Here is a 22,389-nt window from a genome sequence, read left to right as displayed (position 1 = left end):
CAGACTGGATGAGTAAATGCATCTTTCACACATTTAAAAAACAAAAAGAGAGCGAGCAGGCACCCAGCTTCCCCTATATCCAGATGACAGATAATCTCTTGGCATCTGCTGACAAACATATTTAAAGAAAGCCTAAATCTGTCTGTGCCAAACTTGGCCTGATGCCACCCGTTCACCACTGCTGGCATTTCAACTGCATCGAATTTCACATGATGCAATCATAAGACTTGAGGAAGTTTCCAGTACTTTATTTTATGGTTTTCATCATGTTAACATATACATTTCCATCCTTTTATGATTTAGCAGCAACAGCATTGATACATGGGAAAGTATATGACTTTTTGCACGTGTCGTAGGTTTTCTTTGCACACGTTATCAGTATTTATTTAAATTACAGGCTGGTAACTTATCTAGAATGAAATAAGCTAGATTTAAAGCTTATGGTTAGAGCAAGTGATCTCAATTGCACTACTACTATCTCGTGTTAGAAAACAAAACAGTGATTTAAAATAAAAAAAGAAGACAGAAAGACAAGTGTTTTACCTCTCTTAATACTGTGCTTTTATAACCCCGATAGAGTCCTCGAATACCCTGTAAACCAATGAAAGAAAGCATCAGCCATAGGGAATGAGTTTGCCAAAGACCACAATTTACCAGTGATTACAAAGCAAACATTGCAGCCTTACTGAGCATCACGCCTGAACTTCTTGCAAATTGACCACATTGACTATAACATCATATGCTGTACTACACAATTTACAGTGCTGGAGGGTTTTATGTTCATTGCAAAGATCATTTAACCACTGTTCAGCGTAATCAGTTATAGTCATATATATATTAAAAATATAGTCATGTGTATATATATAAAAATATACCTCACAGTTAAAATTAAAAGGGCCAGAGGACACAGAAACACATTACTTCAAGCTCTACTTGCCCAATATTTTGGTCTAGAAGCATCCATTATGCCATAAATATTTTGAAACTACTACTCTGTTTAAATAGCCCATGCAAACTGAACACATAGGATGACAGCTTCCTCTGTCCACCTCCTTAACCTTGATTCTGAGCTTTTATCAGGACAAGTATCTTGTATTTTTAGCCAGCTGATAACACCAAAACAATTAAAAATTGATTTTTTAAAAGTCAGTATAAAATTGCGTATAGTAATTTATAGGACAGTTTATTCCAGCATTTGGCAAGTCTTATGGTTCAGTACAACAAAGGGAAAAAACATACAATTTCTAGAGCATCAGCTTTCAGAGCAGTATCACCAAATCACAGACGGAAGGTCCAGGGAACCTTTTGCGTGGGGTTATCACAATAACCTTCATTTACAAGCAAATAAAAATCAAGTGCATCATTTAAAGGTCATATTTATGTCTTCCTTTTCCTGGCTTTTACACATGGAAATGTGTATAATATTTTTCCCACCGTGTTTTCAGAAGCCACTTTCTCTTATGGAATACAACTTAAAAAACACCCCTTGTGAGACTCAGTAAAACCAGTGGTGAACACGTTTTACATGAAGGAACAGTAAAAGTACTGAAAAGATGACAAAAGATCTTATTTTCCAGAAGTTCCCAATACTGGATGAGCACTCATTTCCAGAGCTCCTACATCACCTCTCTGGAGCGGTGCCTTTAGGAGATAGCCCTGCAAAAGCCTGCTCCAGAAGTGGAAACCATTCAGCAAACTCTGTATCTAGAGATTTGCTGTCCTGCTGTCCCAGACAAGGACTGTTTGCTTAAATACAAGTTCAGCTTTAGAAAATGGAAAGCTAAGAAAAGGGGATGAGGATTTAATTTAGGTACCCCATATAAAAAGTGAAGGGGAAAAATAAAAGTTGTTTAGATTACGCGTGCAAGTGCACACATATGGGAGAGATGGGAGTTTGGTTTCCTCAACAACAGAAAAATAGGTGAGAAAGTGCTGGGTGAGCACAGACCTGGAATAAAGTTGTAGGAATGCTTCTGGATTCGCACGGCACCGAGTGGGAAGAATGAAGTAACTCCTTTGAAACGAGCTCTGAACTCACCTCGTGATACAAGGTTTGGGAGAGAATCCGGAGGGTACTGGAGGAAGGAGAAACCTGGGCTCTCTGCTTGACAACCTCAGATGGGACCCGTATGAGGCACGCGACCTGCAAGAGAACCACACGTTCAGAGAGCCATGCCTTTTGCTGCCTTCCTCCACACGTAGCTGACACATCTGGAGACTGGTCCAAGTACAGAAACCTGAGAAACCAGGAAATAACTTTTGTAATTATATGAGTTGAACCTGAAAGCTGTTTATGAGCAGCTTACACATTTGCTCTGAGAGCTACGTACTTCCTGAATGCAAAATTGTACTAACGGCAAAATGGGAGTACCCTTGAGATTTTTAACTTCCAAACCATTCGGGTCAGGAAAATCACTAATGAAACCAAAATTTTGAAGCCATCCTGTCTTTTGGCAGCCACAGAATTTGCCCCCCACTTTCACAAGACCTAAACTGGAGATTTAGGACTTGAAGAACAAACTTCTTTCCTAAGTAGCTCCTTCGTGCCCTCTAGTGACTGACAGCAAGAGACCCTCCGCTTAGCATGAGCTGCACACAAGATATTCAAGGTTTACCTTCAAACACACTGGATTTCATTCAAGGTGAAGCATCGGATTGATTCTTTCCTACACAAATGAATTTACCAGGCAAGAAAGGCCCCCACAGTAATAAATGAGGCTGCCAACACAAAGCTCCAGCTTTTCTGAAAAGCACAAACCTGACTTTAAAATGTTCACCTGCCACTGACTTCAGGTGAGAGTTAAGCTTGCATGCACATAATTTTGAGGAATGAGGATCCTGAAGTGTCACAGGGCTATAAGCCTCTCATTTCTCTAGAAAATGCCTGTTTACCAGCACTTAAACTTTTAAGACAAGTTTGTCACCAGTCAGTCCCAGGGATACTTAAAGTGATGCTGGGAATGGAGGCCAAGGAGGCACCACAGGCCTGCTGGATTTCTAGGTCCTCCTCGGTCTCATCCTGTGCTGGGCTCAGGAACACACTGTGATGGAGCCGGTCCCTAGATGTAAAGGTGATCCCCAAGTACTCCAGGTCAAGAGCAACCCGGGTGAATGCTGTCCATCTGAAGTGGCACACCAAGCTGCTAAGACACCCACGTGTGCCAAAGAGTTTAAGTACAGGAGTTCCCTGCCAGATTGCACAGAGGCAGTAATTCCAGCGGTCATTTCTGGGTAACGTGCTACAGGGTTTAAGTTCCATTTTCACAGAGAAGTCAAGGAAAAGTCCGTTATCATATTACATTCCTCCAAGTTTACCAGACAACAATATCCAAAAGTCATTACAAACAGATCTAACTCCATGTGTTCTTCAATTCTCAGGGTCAAAAATAACAAGTGACCCCAATCTGTCAAGAAAATAGGAACTGTCAAGTTTTTTGATAGTTCAGCATAAATATTTATAGAACTTCATGCTTCATAACACTCCATGTCCTTATATTAGCTTTTTATTCCTTACAAATATGGAGGCAGGAAGAAAGCTTTAAAAAGGTTCGGATGAAACCAATCCGGTCAATCAAGACCAGACAAAGAGCGCAGCGTGGCTTCCTGACATCTGGGGTGCTGCAGTTTTGGCAGGAGAAGGGTGGCTACAAAGTGGTGTCTCCATTTCTCCCGGACGACTTGGGGCGCATTCATTTCAAATTAACTTTGATGTTTCTCCCATTTGAATTTGCGCTTACAAGGGAATCTGTGGCTGCACAAGAACAAAAACAGTGATTACACTGTGCTGTTATGAAAGGAAATAAAGGCTCTTGTCACCTAGGCTGTGCTGTCAGATGGCTCCGCAGGGCACTTCTGGTACTAAAAAAGCCACACACAGGCTGCAACTGCCAACATCAGACTCAACGGTGACATTTTCACTGTGCACCTGAACTTACGATGTGTTACCTTATTTGTTCCTACATGTGTGCCTTACTATCAATAGCAATCTGAGCAGTCTTTTGATGTCAAACACGGGCCTCTAAAAGGAAGTATGCAAGATTAAGTTCACATATATCCCATAAGGTTAAAAAAGAAATAACAACCTGGGACAGGTGGGTGCAGAAAAATCTCAACTCTGTTATGCTCAGATCTCAATCACTGCAGCATCTTCCAGGTAACACTGCTAAATTTAAAAGAACACAATGCACATCTCAATCGTTTCCCTTCTTAGCTAAATATATTCAAGCAGCATCAGTATGATAACACTGCTCCGAGAAAATTAATACTTAAGTTTTCAGACATCTGAAATCCATAAGCAAACTGCATGTGCAAGGGTGAAAGATGCAATTGTGTTGCTGCTCTGCAGTAACTGTCCATGTATATGCTTTTACCTGCATCAACTACTAGAAAAATAGACGTGGAAGACATACAGTACCATGACTCGCATGGTGGGAGCCCATTCACCTCCCTAATCACCAAGATCCCTGAAAGAAAACGCTTTTTAATCTGATCACACAGATATAGTCTGCTGCTTGCCACAGAAGAACACAATACAGCCTGTCAAACTCAGGGTACTCCTGGGGCATCCTATGGGTTTTGGAGATGACCCTGTGATGAATTAGCACTGTCAAACATCTGCACAGCCAGCCATGGTGAGGGTACAGCAGCGGGCCCTCAGCTGTCCTGGTGAACATTAAAGCACCAACCAACACCTTATTGATAAGGACCACACATTCTCCCTAGCAAGCTCTGGAGCCAGGAGTTATTCCCAGCTTTAGATGGGAGCAGAAAGACAGAATCAAGATCCTACAGACCAAATTCAGGAGAAAAGTGGGTGCTGCCCTCTAAGCTCCTTCCTTATTTGCCAAGTCAGGTAACACAGTTCTCCAGTTTACAGACTCTCTCCTCCATGTCAGTGCACATGGGGAACAAAAGGCTCAAGGATTTCAGATTTAATCTTTAACAAAACTCGATTTTACAGCTACAATCAAAGCTATTATTAGTTTACAGAGCAGGTATGCAGAAGTGACATCCAATATCTTTCTAGCCTTCTAATACTACAACCACTTCTGAAGGAAAGAGTACTGAATTTCAAAATCCTTGTCTTAAATCATTACCAGGTGAAAGGGGGACTCCTGTATTCAGACACAAACCAAAGTGCATTTTTAATTTATTGACTTGCATTAGCCAGTTAGGAGTAAAAGCTAGAAATAGGACTATTTTAGTAACATTTATCTATGTATTCTAAGACAGTATATCTTCCAGTTAAATGAAAGCAGTTTTTTTCCTCTGTCAGTTCAGGAAAAACTGCTTTAACTGTTGGGTGCTCCTTGCATGCATCAATGCTGCCATCTCCTGGTCAGATTCATGTTGGAACCAGACTTTCCTGCTTGGTCTGACCAAGCTCTCGACCGATGATGAAGAACGACCAGCGTTATTAAAGTCTCAGAAGTGCCCTGAAGTCAACACAAAGCCACTTTATATATACCCCAATTTAAGCAGTTTGCTTCAGTATATCTGAAACTTGTTCCTACGTGGCTGTAGCTAACAGAAAATAAGACTTGCTGTCAATACCACCAGGAACCTGCATAAAGCCCTTTGTTCACCTCAGCTTATTGGAAACACCTTGGCTTAAATCACTAACTTTTGCACACCTAAAGCTGAATTAGGCAACACTCATCTCATTCAACATCATAAGGGTATGAAGCATTTTTCTCTAGACAATAATCTAAGACAACAAAAAAAGAACAAAGAGAGGATAACCCTGCTTACAAGGGGGTTCAGTACAAGTACATCACCCAGGCCTTGATCGTTCAATAGCCAGGGAACTGCAAAAGCTGTGAGATAGACACAGCTCACTGCCCATCCAGGGACACCAGCAGCACACACAGCCTACTGTGAAAGTGGCTGAAGAAAACTCCCAACCAAGAGGGGATTTATTTTTTATTATTATTATTTTGTGGTTAACATGACAAAGTATCTGAAGGACCCATCGCACTGCCACTGCAAATTCTGGAGTAAGCACTTATCTGCACACCATGACACCATTCACCAGCAGGTCCTGGCTCCTCTATCCATTATGTTCTGTTCTTTAGGCAAGGACATCACCTTTAGAAAAAGCACAACTCCTGGTCTAAAGAGGTATATTATTACCCAAATATAAACATATCACGTGTAGATTAACAGCTCCCATGCTTTGTGCTCCAGGCTAACCATTTTCTACATGACTGGTTTTGTAGGATTCAGTAGAGAATCAAAGATAACAGGCATTTGGTTTTAGGCAACTGTCCTACAGCTTGACCAGCAACCTTGCAGGCATGACCTGTGCAGATTTCTCCAGAAACATTTGAAAGAGGACAGAGCAGGTGCTACAGTTGCTATTAAGTGCTTATGCTGGGTATTTAAACTGGGTCGATGCACAGGAGGTTTTCCTCAAACTGGGGAGGCAGCTGGTACACCACTGTTCACAGCTTTGTACCTCTGAGGAGAGCAGCTTGAGGAAGCATTACCTTACGCAGCCTGGCAAGCACCTTGCACAGCCGATGATCTGACCACTCTTAAAAGCTCCAACGGTCTCAGCATTGCTTATCTTTAATAAGAGACAGAAATTATCCCTGCTCTTAAGACAGGCTACTGAAGGGCAAAGACCAAGAGCCCATTCTGTGGAGATGCTGGCACCCAATGTGCTCCTGGCTGACGAGCTGATCTCCCTCTGCACTAAGCTGGGTTTGGGTGAGGATCAAGACCAATTTTTTTCCATTTAGTAATTCCCCAGCCACCCTGCTACAAAACAGAAGAGCAGTCTGAGCACTGAGAGCTGTTCTGGTGTAAGTTGGTGGCTCATGATTCAGGAGCCTGTGCTCAGTGTCTCCGAGCAAGTCTCTGGCTTGAGTCACAACACGTCTAAAATTGCTTTGAAAACTGGGTACAGACACACGCGGAGAGCTCTAGAAAACTTCTCTGTGCTGCAGCTTTGACCCCTTTAGAACACTGTCTTTCTTAAGGAGTTTAATTTTAAATTTCCAGAGCAGAAGGTTAGTTTTAATGACTGTCTGAGTAGGCTGGGAAGTTTTAATTGATGTTCGCCACAGAAATATAATTTAATACTTAATACAGAACTAAAGGAACATACCTGGGGAGAGTTATTCTTAAATGTCATTTGCATAAGTTTATTCTTAATCAAATAAGAATCTAATTTATAACGCTACATAATTTCGTATCAAGAGAGCAGACTTTAAACATAACAATAGCTGTGCAAGACAACCACCAACATTCCAGAGAAAATGCTGCTGCACAAAAATAAAGAGGCTGTGACTTATCAAAGGACGTCTGTTTAGGCTGCAGCTAATCTGGTAACAAAATCCTAATCTCTCACCCCATTTTTGAAGGTCAGAAGGACTGCCCGCTCCAACACAATGTAGAAAGAGCAAGAAAAATGGAGCAACTCTAAAACCCCATTCAAAGAGAAGCAGCAGTAAAGGTGGTTTGGGTGTTGTGGGGTGTTTGGTTTTGGTGGTTCCGTTTTTGTGGTGTGTTTGTTTTGTTAGGTGCACTCTGCATTCGCCCTGGCTGTACTCCCGCAGACAAAAGCTACCTTATAGCTCAGGTTTGTTTTATTGTTGGGTTATGTTTGCTTGTTTTCTTCCTTGGGTTTTTGATTTTCTTTAGATCCTGAAAAAGAAGGGAAGATTTCCCTCTTGGTTCAATTCAGAGGCTCTCAACAAATCTTGAATTCAGCGCGGCAGCTTTTCATGCCTCTCCAAACTCTATGTTTATGTTTGGTTCTTAACATCTCACTGAGATTCCCCTCTCCAATAGAAGGGGGGAAAAAAAACAAACCACTTTTTTGATGCAATACTATGAAATTAGCAATGTATTTCATACTCCAAGTAATTGTTTCTGAACTCTGGTCACAACTTTTGGATTGGGAATGTTAAATAGTGCAGAAAAGGGGAGCATGAGATGTATTCGCAGACAGAAGATGAACCGTCTCACACTTCCCACCACCAGGAAAACGAACAGAAAAGCAGAGAAACATAAAACCACATTTGCCATTTGGTTTCATATTTTCTTTGAACAGAGAAGCCTGAACTGCTGCAATCACAGACCTGTAACAGTTCAAACACCAATAAACCTTCATCTAAATAACTGCTGCCCTTTTGACCAAGACAGAACAGAAATACAAGTCTCTATGGTCTGTAATTTGCTGCAGATCACAGCTGAAGTTGTGAACAAGTCCTTCCACACGTGCTTGCCAGCAGGCTGTGCTACCTGCTAAAGCACCACTGCAGTGGATAATTGAAGCATTAAGACCTATTTTAATGAGGAAATTGTCTCCAGGGATGACAGGAACTGCCCATTATATGTACTGTCCACTATCAGTTTCTGCTGTAAGTGCCAACCCCAGAGAAAAAGTGTTCATCTTCAAAACAAAACCTCAGAATATGCTAATCTGACTTTCCCCTCCACACACAAGCACAGCACTGATGGGCTCTTCCAGCACAGTTACATTCAGTCCTGTGCAAAGCTGCTGGGGTCATGAACAGGTGACTCCACTCCTAATTTAAACCCCATGAAGAGACCAAGTTTTGACTAATAGGCTCTGGATGGGAAAGTTTAGGCAATGCCAAGCTCTTTGTCCCATCTTTTTCTCTGACTGACACAATAGGGCCTTCATTAATTTAACTGCTGCTCCCCTGCATGCTGGCAGGAAACATTTCTTCAAAGAGCCATCTCACCCAGCAAGATCCCTCAGATCTCAGCACTTCCCAGAGCTTAAAAACATACTATATCAGAGATGAGACCATTCTCGGGGACAAAGTGTCACAAGCATCTGGAAAACCAGAGCTTCTGCACAAATGTTTTCAACTTCCTGCAAGTTTCCACCTTAGGTGACTCCACCTGGAATCTTCAGAGCTGTTTTCCAGTGTTATTTCATCCTGTCACTGTCAAAACTAAGTCAGCTCCTTATTACTGCTTCCTACAGCATCATCTGCACCACCGCACACTTCTCCCTTCACAATGGCCATCCCAACTGAGCCTTTTCACCCCAGCTGGATCCTTGTCCATCACTTCAGTAGCCGTCTCAACATGGGCTTCTGCCCCTCTCTCCGATTTCCTTCCCCACACATGGCTCCCCAATTGCCCAGCTACATGCCCTGCAGCTCCTGCTGTGTGCATCTACCTACCTCTCCATCAGCCACGTCAGGTACATCTTGGAAATCTTTGGTCCTCAGACAGTGGAAATCTGTGCTGAGCTCTCTTCACAGCAAGGAGAAACTGTTACCCCAAAGACCAGGGGAAGACTGTGAAGCTGACAAAGCTTACACTTAACAATTCTTTACAGAAGTACTCCTCACCACAGATGTTTTGAAATTTTGTGCTTTGCATAACTGGTCTCTCAAAGTTTAATCAGTGTAGAGGTTTGTTTCCTCTTTAAAACTAAACCTAAAACTTACCAGAACTGGCCAGCTGTTATGCACATCTCTTAAACTTCAGCACAGACTAAGACTCCCACAGGTTTTGAAGTTCTTTGGTACAGTCACAGATAGTTGGTGTAAACTTGAGTGGCAGAAATCAGACAACTGAATAGCTTTTAAAAAATCTGGTTGATGCTTGAATCATAAGTTACTACATTTAAACTCAAAAAGCCTAAAAGGTGAAGAAGAGTAGACCCTTAATTCAACCAGAGTTGTCTGCATGATCCAATCTATCCCAGCAACTCCTCCACCATAAGAGAAAGTCTGTTAAACTTACTTTAAAAGGCTTAAGAAACTAATCACATCCACCAGCCAAACTGTTCCTTCAGCAAAAGTGCATCCTATCCAGCATAAAACCGCTTCCAAGGCGCCAAGTGGGGTCAGGCTGTGTTACAGGAGGACAAACGTTAATGAGATTCCAGGCAAGAGAACACAGGCAATATTTTCTGAAAACACATTAAGTCTGCTGTTGAAAGATGACTGGTGTTTTACAGTTTGCTCACTCTCTTGGGGTTACATTGGCCCAGAACACGGAAATTTCAACTACATTGTATTTTATCAAGTATTTTCCTTTAATTGATCCCTTATTCTTTCCTACAGCCTTTTCACTTAAAGAATTATGGACTCGTCCACATATGGAGCTATTCAGAAATAGTTATTCCTGACAAAGCCTGTGCAGAACCATACTCTGAAATACACTTACCTTTAAACTATCTCAGACATTTCCAAAGCTGACTCTAGCAGAATATGTTGCAAGCCAGGAAATCCATCAGGAAATACTTCTAAATTATTTATTTCCCACTTATACTCTTTAACCCAAATTAGCTTTCCTCTATAGACACTCTGAGCTAGAAATCTTTCTGAATCAGCTGAATGTCAGCCCTAGAACTGAAAGAAAAGAGATGACAACCATCAAGGTTCTACTCTATACTGCAAAGTAACACATCCTCTAAGCTCTGAATTGAGTAGATAACACAAAATCTAGGAAGCTCAGCTGATGAAGAAGCAGTAATACATGCAGTTAACATGGAGCACACAAGAGAAGATCGGTGTGGGTGGTTAGATGTTTGACAGCTCTTAATTTGCTGTTTCAGCCTTTAATCATATGATGAATTTGTTGGCAGCATTTGTGGATTCATGCCTCCATTCATCTTTATTTACAAGCAATTTCCAGCTGCAGCTCTAATTTGAGTTTCCATCCCCTCTAACTACGCTCCTTCTCCGCTGGTGCTCAATGGCAGCAGTCTCACCTTCACAACCATCTTCCAACCACTGCTCAGCTACGCTTCTGCTTAAGGATTTGGCAAAAATCCTGCAGCATCTGTGTTGCAGACTTGACCTCACCTACATTAATTTATGAGTATTTCAAAATCCACCATGATTAATTCAAAAGACCACCTACATTGCTGCCCTCTCCACAACTGCTCATCTTGCCAGGGTCAGCACGTTCCCCTTCTCAATGTCTATAAGCATCCAGATAGGCACAGCACAAGAGACAGAGTCACCCCCAGAATGACAGGCACTGACCAGTGAAAATAGCAAAAACAGCTTAGGTACCATGGAACGGGTCTCAAACTTCGGCTGTTGTCAGACTTTTGATATTACTTTGAATACTATGGTCTGCCAGCCCATACTACACTGGTTGAGAGGAGACAGGATGCAAAGAAGAAAATGCAGCTTTTTGTTTTCAAACAGTTCTGTTCATTTCCTGGACCAGTTCTTAGAAAAGGGATACTTACAAATTCAAAGCCATTAGCCCAGTCTAGCAACTTGCAAGCTTTGGAGTTTCAAATAGCTAAAGTCTTGAGTCCATGCCTGATGTGAGAGGCTGTTTCACCTCTGTTAGATTGGGCTTCTGCAAGCTGATCTTCTACAAAACCCTGGCCAATTATCCTGCTGGAGATTTGTCCATGATATTACTCTGCAGATTTATCTAACTCGTGCTTCTGCCTTTTCCTCAGAACAAGCATTAATAGCAACTTTCTTCTCTCACCTAGCCAGTTACTCTCATGAAATTCATACCAATGCACTTTTGGCAACTCCTGTTCTTCTATTAAACTGAAACTACTTAACTGTTTCAAAAGATACTGCCAGGGCAGAGAGAAGAAGGGGCTGATTCATGGACAGAGAGAGACAGCATGATGTAGACTATCATGTCTAAAAGGCCTGTTCCCTCCAGAAAAAAAACAACTAAAATAATATAAAACATGCACTTTCCTTCTTTTTTCAAACTAAAAGCACACAAACTGTCATTCTACAGAATCATGATTTGTAAACTCTAGACTTGCTTGCATTTGGGCTTGCTTCTAAGAAACAAGTCTGGGCTCAAAGAAAGCCAGCTGAATTCCCCAGAAAAATAACTCCTGCATTAAGAATCTTTCCTATTTGACACATCCCAACAGCCAATAAATACATTTCCAGGTTATTAATACTGAGGGTCAGATGGTAATCACAGATGAACCACACACTTTGCTCTTATCACAGAAGTATTTTAAATGGCAACACACTGGAATACACAAGTGAGATTGGAATTTCACCTTGAAATACTTGATCTCACCTTGCCCTGTGGGGCCACAAGATCCCCCCTCTCCAGTGAAGGGAAAGAACTTTTGAACATTTCAATTCAAATTGATTCAACATTCTTCCTTTCTCAATTTTGGAGAAAAGTTACGTGTGAGGCTATGCCAAAATCCTTCTTGCTGAGGACAGCCAAACCTATCGTCTTCGAAGGGAGCAGTTCCTACCCAACAGTTCAGAGCTGTCTCAGAACAGAGAAGGTTTCCATCTTTTCCTATGAGGTTCATACTTCACCAAAGCCTAGTAGGTAGCCCAAGTTGTAGCAGTCTTGCAGCCAAAAACATCATTCTAGACCCAGTACTTATACAGCTCAGTGCAGAGACACTGAAGCAGAATGAAAACAAGTCAGAATGAGGAACCTAGAGTATCACAGCTACATCAGCTTAAAAATTTAACAGGACAAATGAATACAGGCACAGTATCACTAATAGGACTGGGCAGCTTTCAGGATCTGAGTTACTCTTTCTGGTGCTATAGCATACTCTGTAGACAGATCATTTCTTTGCAAGTAAGCTGGGACCTGGCAGCCTTGGGGATGCACAGCATCAACACATCTCCAGTGCTGTAATCCTAAAGTACTCTGGTTACACAGGGACAAAAGCAGCTCAGTAACTTCAGCTGGTAAGCTGCTTCCAGAGCATGGTCATTACTGCCAGCTGCCAGAAGAACAGGACATTACTTCTCATCCTGGTCCTCAGTCCTCCCTCACACTTTCTTACAAGTAAGCTGAAAGTCAAGGTATCTTGCTTTCCTATGAAGTAGGGGAGGGGAAAAAGGTCACCAAAAATAGCCAGACAAAACTAAAAGGTCAAGAAGATAAGAGTGAACCTGATATTTACAAGCAACTGCTCAAACCATTTACTAAATATCTTGCAACGCTCAGAACATAACCATAACAATATCTAAATATTAGATGGAAAAGGCCGTTGTCAGCTAGCTTCCCTAGGACGTGATCCAAACAACTTTATTCTCACCTCCATGGAAAAGCCAGCAGGATACAAAATTAACTGTGCTGAATCCAACCACTCTGGCACTTATGAAGGAAACCTCATCGGTCAAACTGGGACAACGTTACACTTGTCCCATAAAACCATGTTTGCAGAAGGCTGGTGGGGGAGGCCCAGAAGGGGACTTCTCATTATCAAATTATCTTGTAATTAATAGTATTCACTATCATATTAAACTGACATTTAAGAAACCAGTACAAATCAAATCTGGAGCTGTACAAATTAACTCTAGATCTGAAAGATGCACCTGGTTACTGTTTAAAATGGGCACTAGGAGGTTAAAGATACTGCTCCTTCTCAGGGTGAGTTACACCGCCTTAGAATAAAGTAAAATTTAAGAACATCTGGTTTTCCTTTCCACTCCCTATGATATCATGTTTTCCAAGCACATTTGGCAGCCTACTGTAAAGATACAGGCAGACTAAACATACAGGGCAATGCAGAGTCAAGATGAAAAATTCCAAAGCCCTGGATACAGCGTGTTTCCAATCTCCAAATTTCAGTTACACAAGTGGTATAATCAGGGTTTTGCCCTCCTTGATAACTCATGTATTCTTCAGCCTTCATTCTTCCGTGATGAGACAAGATGATACACCGTATACCTGCCCTCTAGAATTTTGGCTGTGTCTTTGTAAGTAATTTTTCATGTATTATGGGATATTCAGAGTCCCTGTACAGCAAGATTCAGTTACAGGAAAAAATAATCATGTTTAACAGGGTCAGATTTTGTGTGTACTTTTCTTTACCTCACTCTAAGAGATGAGATTAGCCTTCTACATTCCTCCTGCCCAAAATTAAAAAAAACCCAACCAAAAAATCACCAGAAATGCTGCAGCCACTGCCTTTAGACTGCTTGAAAGGTTACACAGGAAGGTAGCCAACTCATTTACGCTCACCAGTGAAAGAGCAACAAACCTAGAAATCCAGCATCAGCTTCTTGCTCTAAATCTTAATTTCTCCATTTTGTAAAAAGATTGTTTAGAAACGCAAAGCTGTCTTGGGAGTCTTAACATGACAGTCTTTGGCGTACTTCACATTTAAAAGGAATTTTATATCATAGTAATTATTTAAGTGTACAAAGGAGGAAGTGTAAGTATTAAAAAAAATACACTGACAAAATAATAGTCCCAGTGGTTATGCCCTGCTTAAAACCTAATGACTAATCAATAAAACTATAATTATAACTTTCACCCTGATGTAATTTGGAATAGTTTATATATTTTTATTGATCAGCTAAGACTTTATATAAAACAAATGTGAGAAGATCTTGCTTTGTGCTATTTTTATTACAGATTTGTTGTAGCAAATCTCTAAATCCCCATCTCAATTATTTTACAGCTTAGTTCTCCCACCACACCAAGAGGGAAAGAAAAGCTGGCAAAAAGCAGAATCTTATTAGCTGAAAAATGGCTGTTACAACATCGCAGTTTCCACATCATAAAGTCAGATTGCCATTTCAATGGCTATCACTATATATTTCTCTGGCCTTTGAGTAGCAAGCACATGAGACAGCCCTGAGCAACTCATTTAGCTATGCTGCATCTCCATTTGTCAGCCTGAACACGAAAGCAGTAAGTGCCTGAGTTGTCAGGGTCAAGAGACCACAGACCACCTCGGAAAGTACAGGCAACAGGTTCTGTAATCACGCAAGAACTCACCTGTAGCCAAGTGGTCTTTGGCTACTGCTGATTAAATGACCCATTTATTGTTCTCTCACAGAATCCTCACAGGCAGAGGGAGTATACAATAAATAGCCCACTTGCTAAAGAAGCAACTTTTTTTCCCTTCCCCAATTGATTTTAATCACAGAGCGCTGGCACCTCTTCATGAGCCCAATTGTCATTTTGCTTGATTCTGGAAGACTACTTAAGAAGCTTAAAACATCTCTCAGATCTGCTGTTCCATGAGATACCAAGCAAACAAGGAATTTAAGGGCTGTGCATTGCCATAGCAGTGAAGAACCTCTTGCTGATTTCTACCAGCCTTTACAGAATTTCCATGGGAATAAGTTCCATGCATTGCCTTAAGTCACCAGTTATAACCCAACCACACAGGCTTTAATCAAGTTCAAGAAGAATCCACCTGAGGCAGCAACACAAATGTACCTCACCCAGCCCTAAATCTATCACTTTCTATCTACTCCTGCCTATAACCCCTACCAGAGTGGTTAGTAGGTGGCTGCATCCACCTATCTTCACATGCTTGGTATGTTAATTTAAGTTCTCTGGCTAAGTCCCATTCAATCTAATCAGTATCATTTCCACAGAAGAATAAAAGTTACTTGGGAATCAAAGCTGAACCCACGGAGAGCAGGGAGAACTGAACTGCTTCCCGTGGAAAGTAGCTATGCTGTTATAATAGTCAGGCACCTCACGCTAAGCTCAAATGGCGTCGGATCCCTCTGCACCCCTGGTAGCATGGGACCAACCTACAAGGAAGCTAAGCCACCATGGTGAGTATAAAAACACAGCTACCTGTGATGGAGAGAAAGAAGCCAGTGTCACAAGATATGAAAAATTCAGTTTATAAAAGCAGAATATGGAACCACAGACATTTTTCTACCCCACACCATGGGCTAAGTTTAAGTTGCTAAAGTGCTAGGAAAGCTAGTTTCATGCAGCCCATTTCCCTCCCCAAACCAGTGGGGGGACAGCAGTTCACACTCCATTTCATCACCACAGTGCCAAGAAACAGCCAGTGTGACAAAAGCGGGAGAAAGGAGGTGGACAGCGCTGGCAGGAACAGCAGTGGACTCTTTACAGCTGAACACCCAGGCCTGAATGCTGCCAAGGCACAGTGCCAGCTCTGCAGTTAATGAGAGGAGTAACAGCAGAAAGAAGGAAATATATTTGATTCAGCTACCTCAAAGCAACCTTGCTCTTTTTGTTCACAAATAACCTCAGAAACAGTTCTTAAAAACAACAGAGGCTTCTAGGATAAAGCGTGTGGATCTCTGGGTTGTCCAGTCATCCTGGCATTGCATGTTGGCAATGAAATCAATTTTATGATCTTAAACCAGATATAAAGTCACTTGCAAGTAGTCTTGACATTTCTTTAGTACTGAAAACTGTTCCTTCTCTCTCAAAAGAAAAAAAAAGAAAAAAGACTTTTACGGAACGGCCAATATGAGCTGGGAACCAGCCTAGGTATACAGCTTGGATGTGCCAAGGTGCATGGGTTTCAGATGATGGCACCTGCCTACTTTAATTTTAAAAGAAAACTCTTCTCCGTGACTACCCTACATGAAGCTGAAAGGCTGTAAAAGTCTTCATTGAATGTTGACACTGACACACAACCACTACAATGTGATGCTGTATTCAAGTTTTGGAACAATGCACACTTTCACTATCTACTAGTAGGCCTACTAAGAATTGGTACTAACTCATTAATTCACTTGGAAAGAACTCTGACAAGAGCCAACACTTCATCAAGAAATAAGGATTATTGTAAGAACTGCCACAAGTACAAAGACGGTCAACACTCAAAGTAGTAAGATATGACACCAAACCAGAGTTTCTCCTCCCACAGACACAATATATGAACTTTTCTTACCACTTCCCCAAGGGAGGCAGCCACCATGTGCGTTGCTGGAGCCAAGTAAGATGTAGAGCCATGGTGCAGCATGGATTTCACATTCTCATAGGTGATAAAAAATGCAGCAGCTGAAATGCAAGAATACATGCAGTGATTTAACTGTTCCTCCATCACAGAACTAGCACAACAACATTCAGAGGTGTATTTTATCACCTATTGCTCTAAAACTATAGGGTTTTGTATTTTTACATTAAAACAGTATCAACACAATGTGTGAGATAATTCCTTCAGAAGTTCATATTCCTTGCTATCACTGGCAAACCTTGCATTAATACCAAAGGTGTCAGGATTTAAGGCCATATTTAGTTGAATGATGGATGGTCTTTATTTTGGGGGGAAAAAAACCAACACCACAAAAGAAAAAACAAATCAGTTGATTAATTGAAAAGAAAAAATAACAACAAACCAACCCAAAAATCAATGCAATGCAATGCGAAAAAACCAGTTCAATATTTTGCACTTCAGCTCCAGAAAAAAAACTCTTCCAAGGTTCTGGATGACTTGTAAAAGTCCTGTCCAGTGGACAAGAAACCTGCAAAACTAAACTGAGCATGGCGACATGAGCTGTGTTTATTTGCTGCAACAGTCAACTAAAAAGGCACTTGCACCTTAAGGGTTACTCTTTCTCCTAAAGATAATTTCAGTTCTCAGTCATACGCTGGAAAGATAAAACCACAGTTGAGATTTTGAAGATGTAAACCCTGAAAAAACTGACATGTCTTGAGGGGGAACAGATTTTAATTGTAGAGAAAGGCTACAGGAATTGCTTCCTGGTAATCAAAAGATGCTTATCACCACAAAGGAGATAACAGAGCAGACAAGATAAAGAACTGATTTTTTTATATCATCTTATGAAGGACATCAAACATCTGAAGGTGTCAGTGGATTTGTCAGCAAAGTTCTCCAACATTTACCACTCACAGCATAGCTTGCCACCTTTTTATTGCTCCCTACAAAGACAAAACGGACAAAGGCACTAGGAATTTTAGATGCTTTTCCTCCACAGGGACTACAAGCATTTACTTTTTTTAAGTTTCAGTTTCAAAAGTATTCCTGATGTCTTCTCATTTAAGTGTTGTAGCTGTTTCCAGGGAGAAAAAGACAGGCAGAGCATCCCCAGAGCAAATGGCTCAAAGGCCTCCAATGCTCAAACATTTTGAGTTTTGACTCATTTCCAACACCAATAAAGTGGGTCATGACAAAAGTGTCCATGGCAAGCAAGACTCAAGCCCTTTTGGCACCTGGAAATGCTTCAGGGTGTCCCTATAAGTAAAGGCAGGCTTACAAGGCATATATAGGAATACTTCCAAGGAGTAAGGGTTGCTTTTCAGAGTAAATACGCAGCAGCCTTCATTCCAGGCTTGCTCAAAGAACTTTTTCAATATTGTACTGTTCTAGAAACCACTCTCCACATCTGGACACAGACTGACAGAATCCAAGCAGTCACCTGCAGGAGAGGAAGCCAGGGGCATGAGTGCCCTATATGAAAGTTCCCATTTAAAGACGACAAAGCATAGGCCAAAGAAAATTTACCATTTGGAAAGGATCCTATAGCAGTGGAAGGAACACCAGCATAGATGCCACGAAAGCCACCAGCCTTCCTAAATCCTTGAGGACTCTGCAGTCTTGTTTTCACAGTATCCAAGGGAAAAAGGATCAAGTCAACACAGACACCAGCAATGCCACCAGCCTTAAAGACAAAATCACGGAGTAAAGCGCATTAATATTCATAAGGTGAAGCTGTGGTGCTTATGTGAGTAACTGAGGCACTCCTAAACCAAAACACTGCTGACCACATTCCTTCTGAGGTCACATTACAAACCCATGGTCTTTCAGAGACCTCAACAGCTTCTGTAACTATAACAAGGAAGCTTCAACAAGAGCAAGTAATAGATATTACAACTCAAACTATTTTTAAAGTATGTTCAAAACAATCTCAGTGTTTTGGGTAGTACAAGCAAAACACTGCAACCCTGACTCCCTACAAATAAAAACAAGTGAATGCCACTTCTTGAAGTGACACAGCACAGAATGACCAACACCTCCTGTGATAAGATCTGCCTCTCCCATAAGCATCTCTAAAAAGCACATTCACAATTTCCTGGTAAACTTCTTCATTTAAAGTCTTACCCCCCTAATTTCCTTTGTTGAGCAAAGCCTAAAGTAAAAATGCTTTATTTTCTTCTGCTGACAAAATCTTATGGGAAAAAAAAAATCATATCAAACAAGGATGTTTGCAAAGTCATAAAGGGGAAGGTTTAATTGAAAGTAGTTCTGACTAAAGCTCATTTTTTTCAGTGAGTTCATTTAAAAAAGTTTCCCCAGCACATGGCTCATCCATAAAAAAAGAATTATTTGTCAAAAAACAGGAGAAGACCGAAATAAATAGACAAACTCATGTCAAAATAAATAAATGGTTTGCATTAATCCATTATGAGATGTTATTTAGATGCATTGTTATTCAGAACAGGAAACCTGCTTTGAAGTCTACCTCATATAGAGCAACACACAAGAAACAGCTGCGCATTTTTAACTCTGCCTGAAAACAAATCACATGTGTGTTACTCTGAAGTTTTTTCAGGGCTAACAGGGGATTCAGAGGTGTTCACTATCTACTACTAAAGTTTTAATCAATAACTTAATTACTCTTTTAATCTATTTGGCTATTTTGCATGCATCGATTTTTCTTCACTCTTTTTCATCAAAATCCTTATCTGCTCAAAATAGCACTGATCAGATCTAATCTAGCCATCTGTTAAAACATGAATCAAGAGTTACTAATTGCTTCTCTAGTTTTCAAGGTTCTGTATCTCAAATATCATTTAAATTCATGAAGCACATCACAGAACACCTGCCAGAGGGCAACAATACCTGTGTGCTTACACCACCTGCAGCAAAACAGTAATGATTTTTAGATAGCAAGCCAATGAAAATGCACCTTCTCCCCACCTGTCAGTAACTGCAGCATTACCAGAGGTCAAACAGCTGAAAACCTTCACTGGGAGTTGGATACAGAATCACAGAATGGTTTGGGTTGGAAGGGACCTTAAAGATCATCTAGTATAGATGATATAACCGTTACACTGAACTCCAGCAAAACGATTCCATAAAACCAGGACCCAATTGAAATGCACTGAACCAAGACCTCAGAGATGACACTGAGCACCCCTGCAGTAGCCGGAGCTGGAAGATGACCTCTCCCGGCAGGCACAGGCCCACAGCTGGCCCAGGGCACCGCATCCGTGCTCTTCCACACAGAACCAAGAATAAGTGCCAGAGGTTTCCCACATGCTCCATAGCGATTAAGGGCTGGGGGCTTCATCCACAGCATGCGATGCTGCTGGAAGGACACCTCAAAAAGCAGCTTTTAGGACAGAAAATGCAGCACAATGCATAGGGACACCCAGCACCGTCGGACTACCGTCAGGGTCACGGTCTCTCCACGGCCCCAACACCCCCAATCCGGAGATGGCTGCTAAAGCCCAGAGAAGAAGAGTCAAGGCACACTCCCACAGCAGCCCAGAGCGGTGCTGGTCTCGGGTCCGCGGGACCATCAGCCGAGGCGGCCGCGTCGCTGTGGCAACGGGAAGGCCCCGGCACGCGCACTCACCGCCAAGGCCGCCCAGGACTCCCGCGCCTCCATGCGGTGGCGGCGATACGCGGGGGACGGCACGGCCCGGCACGGCCCGGCTCTCCCTGCCGCAGTACGGGACTACAGCCTCTGCTCTAGCCGTGCCCCCGGCGTGCACACGGGCGCAGCCATATTGCCGCCCCTGACCCGCGGTCAGGCGGGAGCGTGACGTCGCTGCGCCTGCGCGCCGCACACGCGCACCTCGGACAGCGATGTCGCCGCCAGTAGCGGTGCCCTTCGCACAGCGCTGCGGGGGCAGAGCGCTAGGCCCTAAGCTTCGCGTTGAAGTATTAGAGTTGTGAGAGCGAAAGCACCCATCAGTTGTCACTCAGCGTTAATTACTTATTATTTAATGGTGATTTGCTGCCACTCCAGAAAAGGCGGGAAGAGGCACTGCCTGCTGTGTGGCCCTGAGGTGGTGGTGGTTACTGCAGTTACTTGCACCTGTGGCTGGGATCTATTCGGAAAAAAACCCTTAAGCCCACTAGAAAAAATAGGCATTTTGAGGGGAAAATTGAGGTCACTTGGGGTTCTTCAATTCATGACTGCAGCATGGGCACCATATGCATGGTCCTGCTGACACCATCCCACTCAGCTTTGTGTGGGCCATTTCTGCAGACAGCAGAGCAATGTGCAGTGGGATGAATAAATCCTCCTGGCCAGGGTAATTTCTCCTGCCGGTTCTCAGGAAGTGTTTTCACTTGTGCTGGAAGGGAAAATGCCATTTTCCACTTCTATCAGAAATGCTTTTGTATTTGTGTCTCTGAGGCCTCCACCCCTCTCCACAAAGGGCATTCAAATCCACAGTGGTTTCAAAAGTTACAGAGAGGATTCTGGCACAGAGCCCTCACATAATCCTCATGCAGTGGGAAACCACACTTGAAAGTATGGGAAATACAATTCTAGGGGAGGGAGAAGGGGTTGGAGAGTACTATAGTGCATGCAGAACCAGAAAAGCAGCAGGCTTCAGTTCAAGATTTCCTTGGCTATGAGCAACATTACTTGGGATAACTTTGGACATAGCAGCTGAGGATGTGACGATGTCTCACGTTCTCAGCACTGGTACCAACCTTCAGGCAGCTCGGCTCTTCATCAGACTATAAGGGTGTTTGCAGGTGGGAAGCACCGTGCTGTTCTGTCCTGTAACATCTGCCCTTTGCAGTGCAGTGATTGGCATCAAAGTGGAGTTGCGAACTCACGCAAATTTAATATGTCTCTCCTGCAACGCTGTGGTTTTCTTCTGAAATGCCTCAGCCCCAGAGACAGGCAATGTTAGAGTGGCCTGCATTTCATTTAGTCTTCATTTTCATTTGAATTAAAAGCTCAAAGCTCTGCAGGCAAAAATAGAAAGAACATGAATGCGTTGTATTTCTCAACCTCCTGTGATTTTTAAGGCAGCTTCTTGTTTTTTCTGGTCCTAACATGATTTTTATGATAATCTGGTGGTTTATCAGTACTTTGTTTTAGTTTAGGCCTTGTTGTGTTTGCAGAGCATCACTTTTTGGTTTCGTATCAGGACATGATCGAGCAAGTGGACTTCTTTGATGTTTCTAGCATGTCTGTCCCCAATAAGGCTGTCTGGCCACCTTCCCTCCAAAGCCTGCGATGTGTGTGAAGCCAAAGGCAGGCCAGTTTGCAGTCCTAGGAGTTAATTCCTGAAAATTTTGGTTCTGATTCCTGGAAGAAGCAGGAGCCACAGTTAGATATTTCATCTGTAATATAGCGAAGGCTGGCCTGTGAGCAGTTATTATAATAACACTCAGCAGAGTACCTGGCTTTCTGAAAGAACCCTGCTATTTAGACCAAAATAAAAATGATCTGTAATCTACCGTTTCCAGCTGGTGTTCTGGTGAGTGGCTAAATAAACACAAAAGCTGAAAGCTCAGTTTCCAAGTTCGTGTCTGTCATTATTTTAGGTACTTCGGAGCAAAATTGAAGGAAAAATCAGCATGCTTTTAGAGTTACTGCTATCCCCATACAACCCAGTGATGGCAGCACTTAAAACGAGATCTTACTCCCCACATGTGCCCAGGAGGTCTCTTGATGTAAAGGTTCTTGGGGTCATAGCAAGCATTTTTCACGTTGTTTGGTGCAAAGCTTTCAGTTACACACTGTGACAGTG

At 42.2% G+C, this 22,389-nt stretch overlaps 1 protein-coding gene across 1 annotated transcript; it reads right to left on the bottom strand.

Annotated features, from left to right (window-relative positions):
- Positions 1-543: 543 nt before the first annotated feature.
- On the bottom strand, positions 544-20,279 carry SLC25A26 (solute carrier family 25 (S-adenosylmethionine carrier), member 26; the record flags this gene model as incomplete). The annotated part of the gene is made up of 5 exons (XM_010193866.1): positions 20,247-20,279; positions 18,170-18,326; positions 16,595-16,704; positions 2,039-2,143; positions 544-591 (listed from the first exon to the last, which is right to left on the bottom strand). Coding segments are annotated over exons 1-5 (453 nt in total), but the record flags the coding sequence as incomplete, so codon positions are not given.
- Positions 20,280-22,389: the final 2,110 nt, after the last annotated feature.

The sequence above is a fragment of the Mesitornis unicolor genome, unplaced genomic scaffold, assembly GCF_000695765.1.
Source record: "Mesitornis unicolor isolate BGI_N332 unplaced genomic scaffold, ASM69576v1 scaffold11451, whole genome shotgun sequence".
Taxonomy (NCBI): Eukaryota; Metazoa; Chordata; class Aves; order Mesitornithiformes; family Mesitornithidae; genus Mesitornis; species Mesitornis unicolor.
Note: the sequence above shows the minus strand (reverse complement) of the source record. Positions and strands in the feature narration are given on the sequence as shown.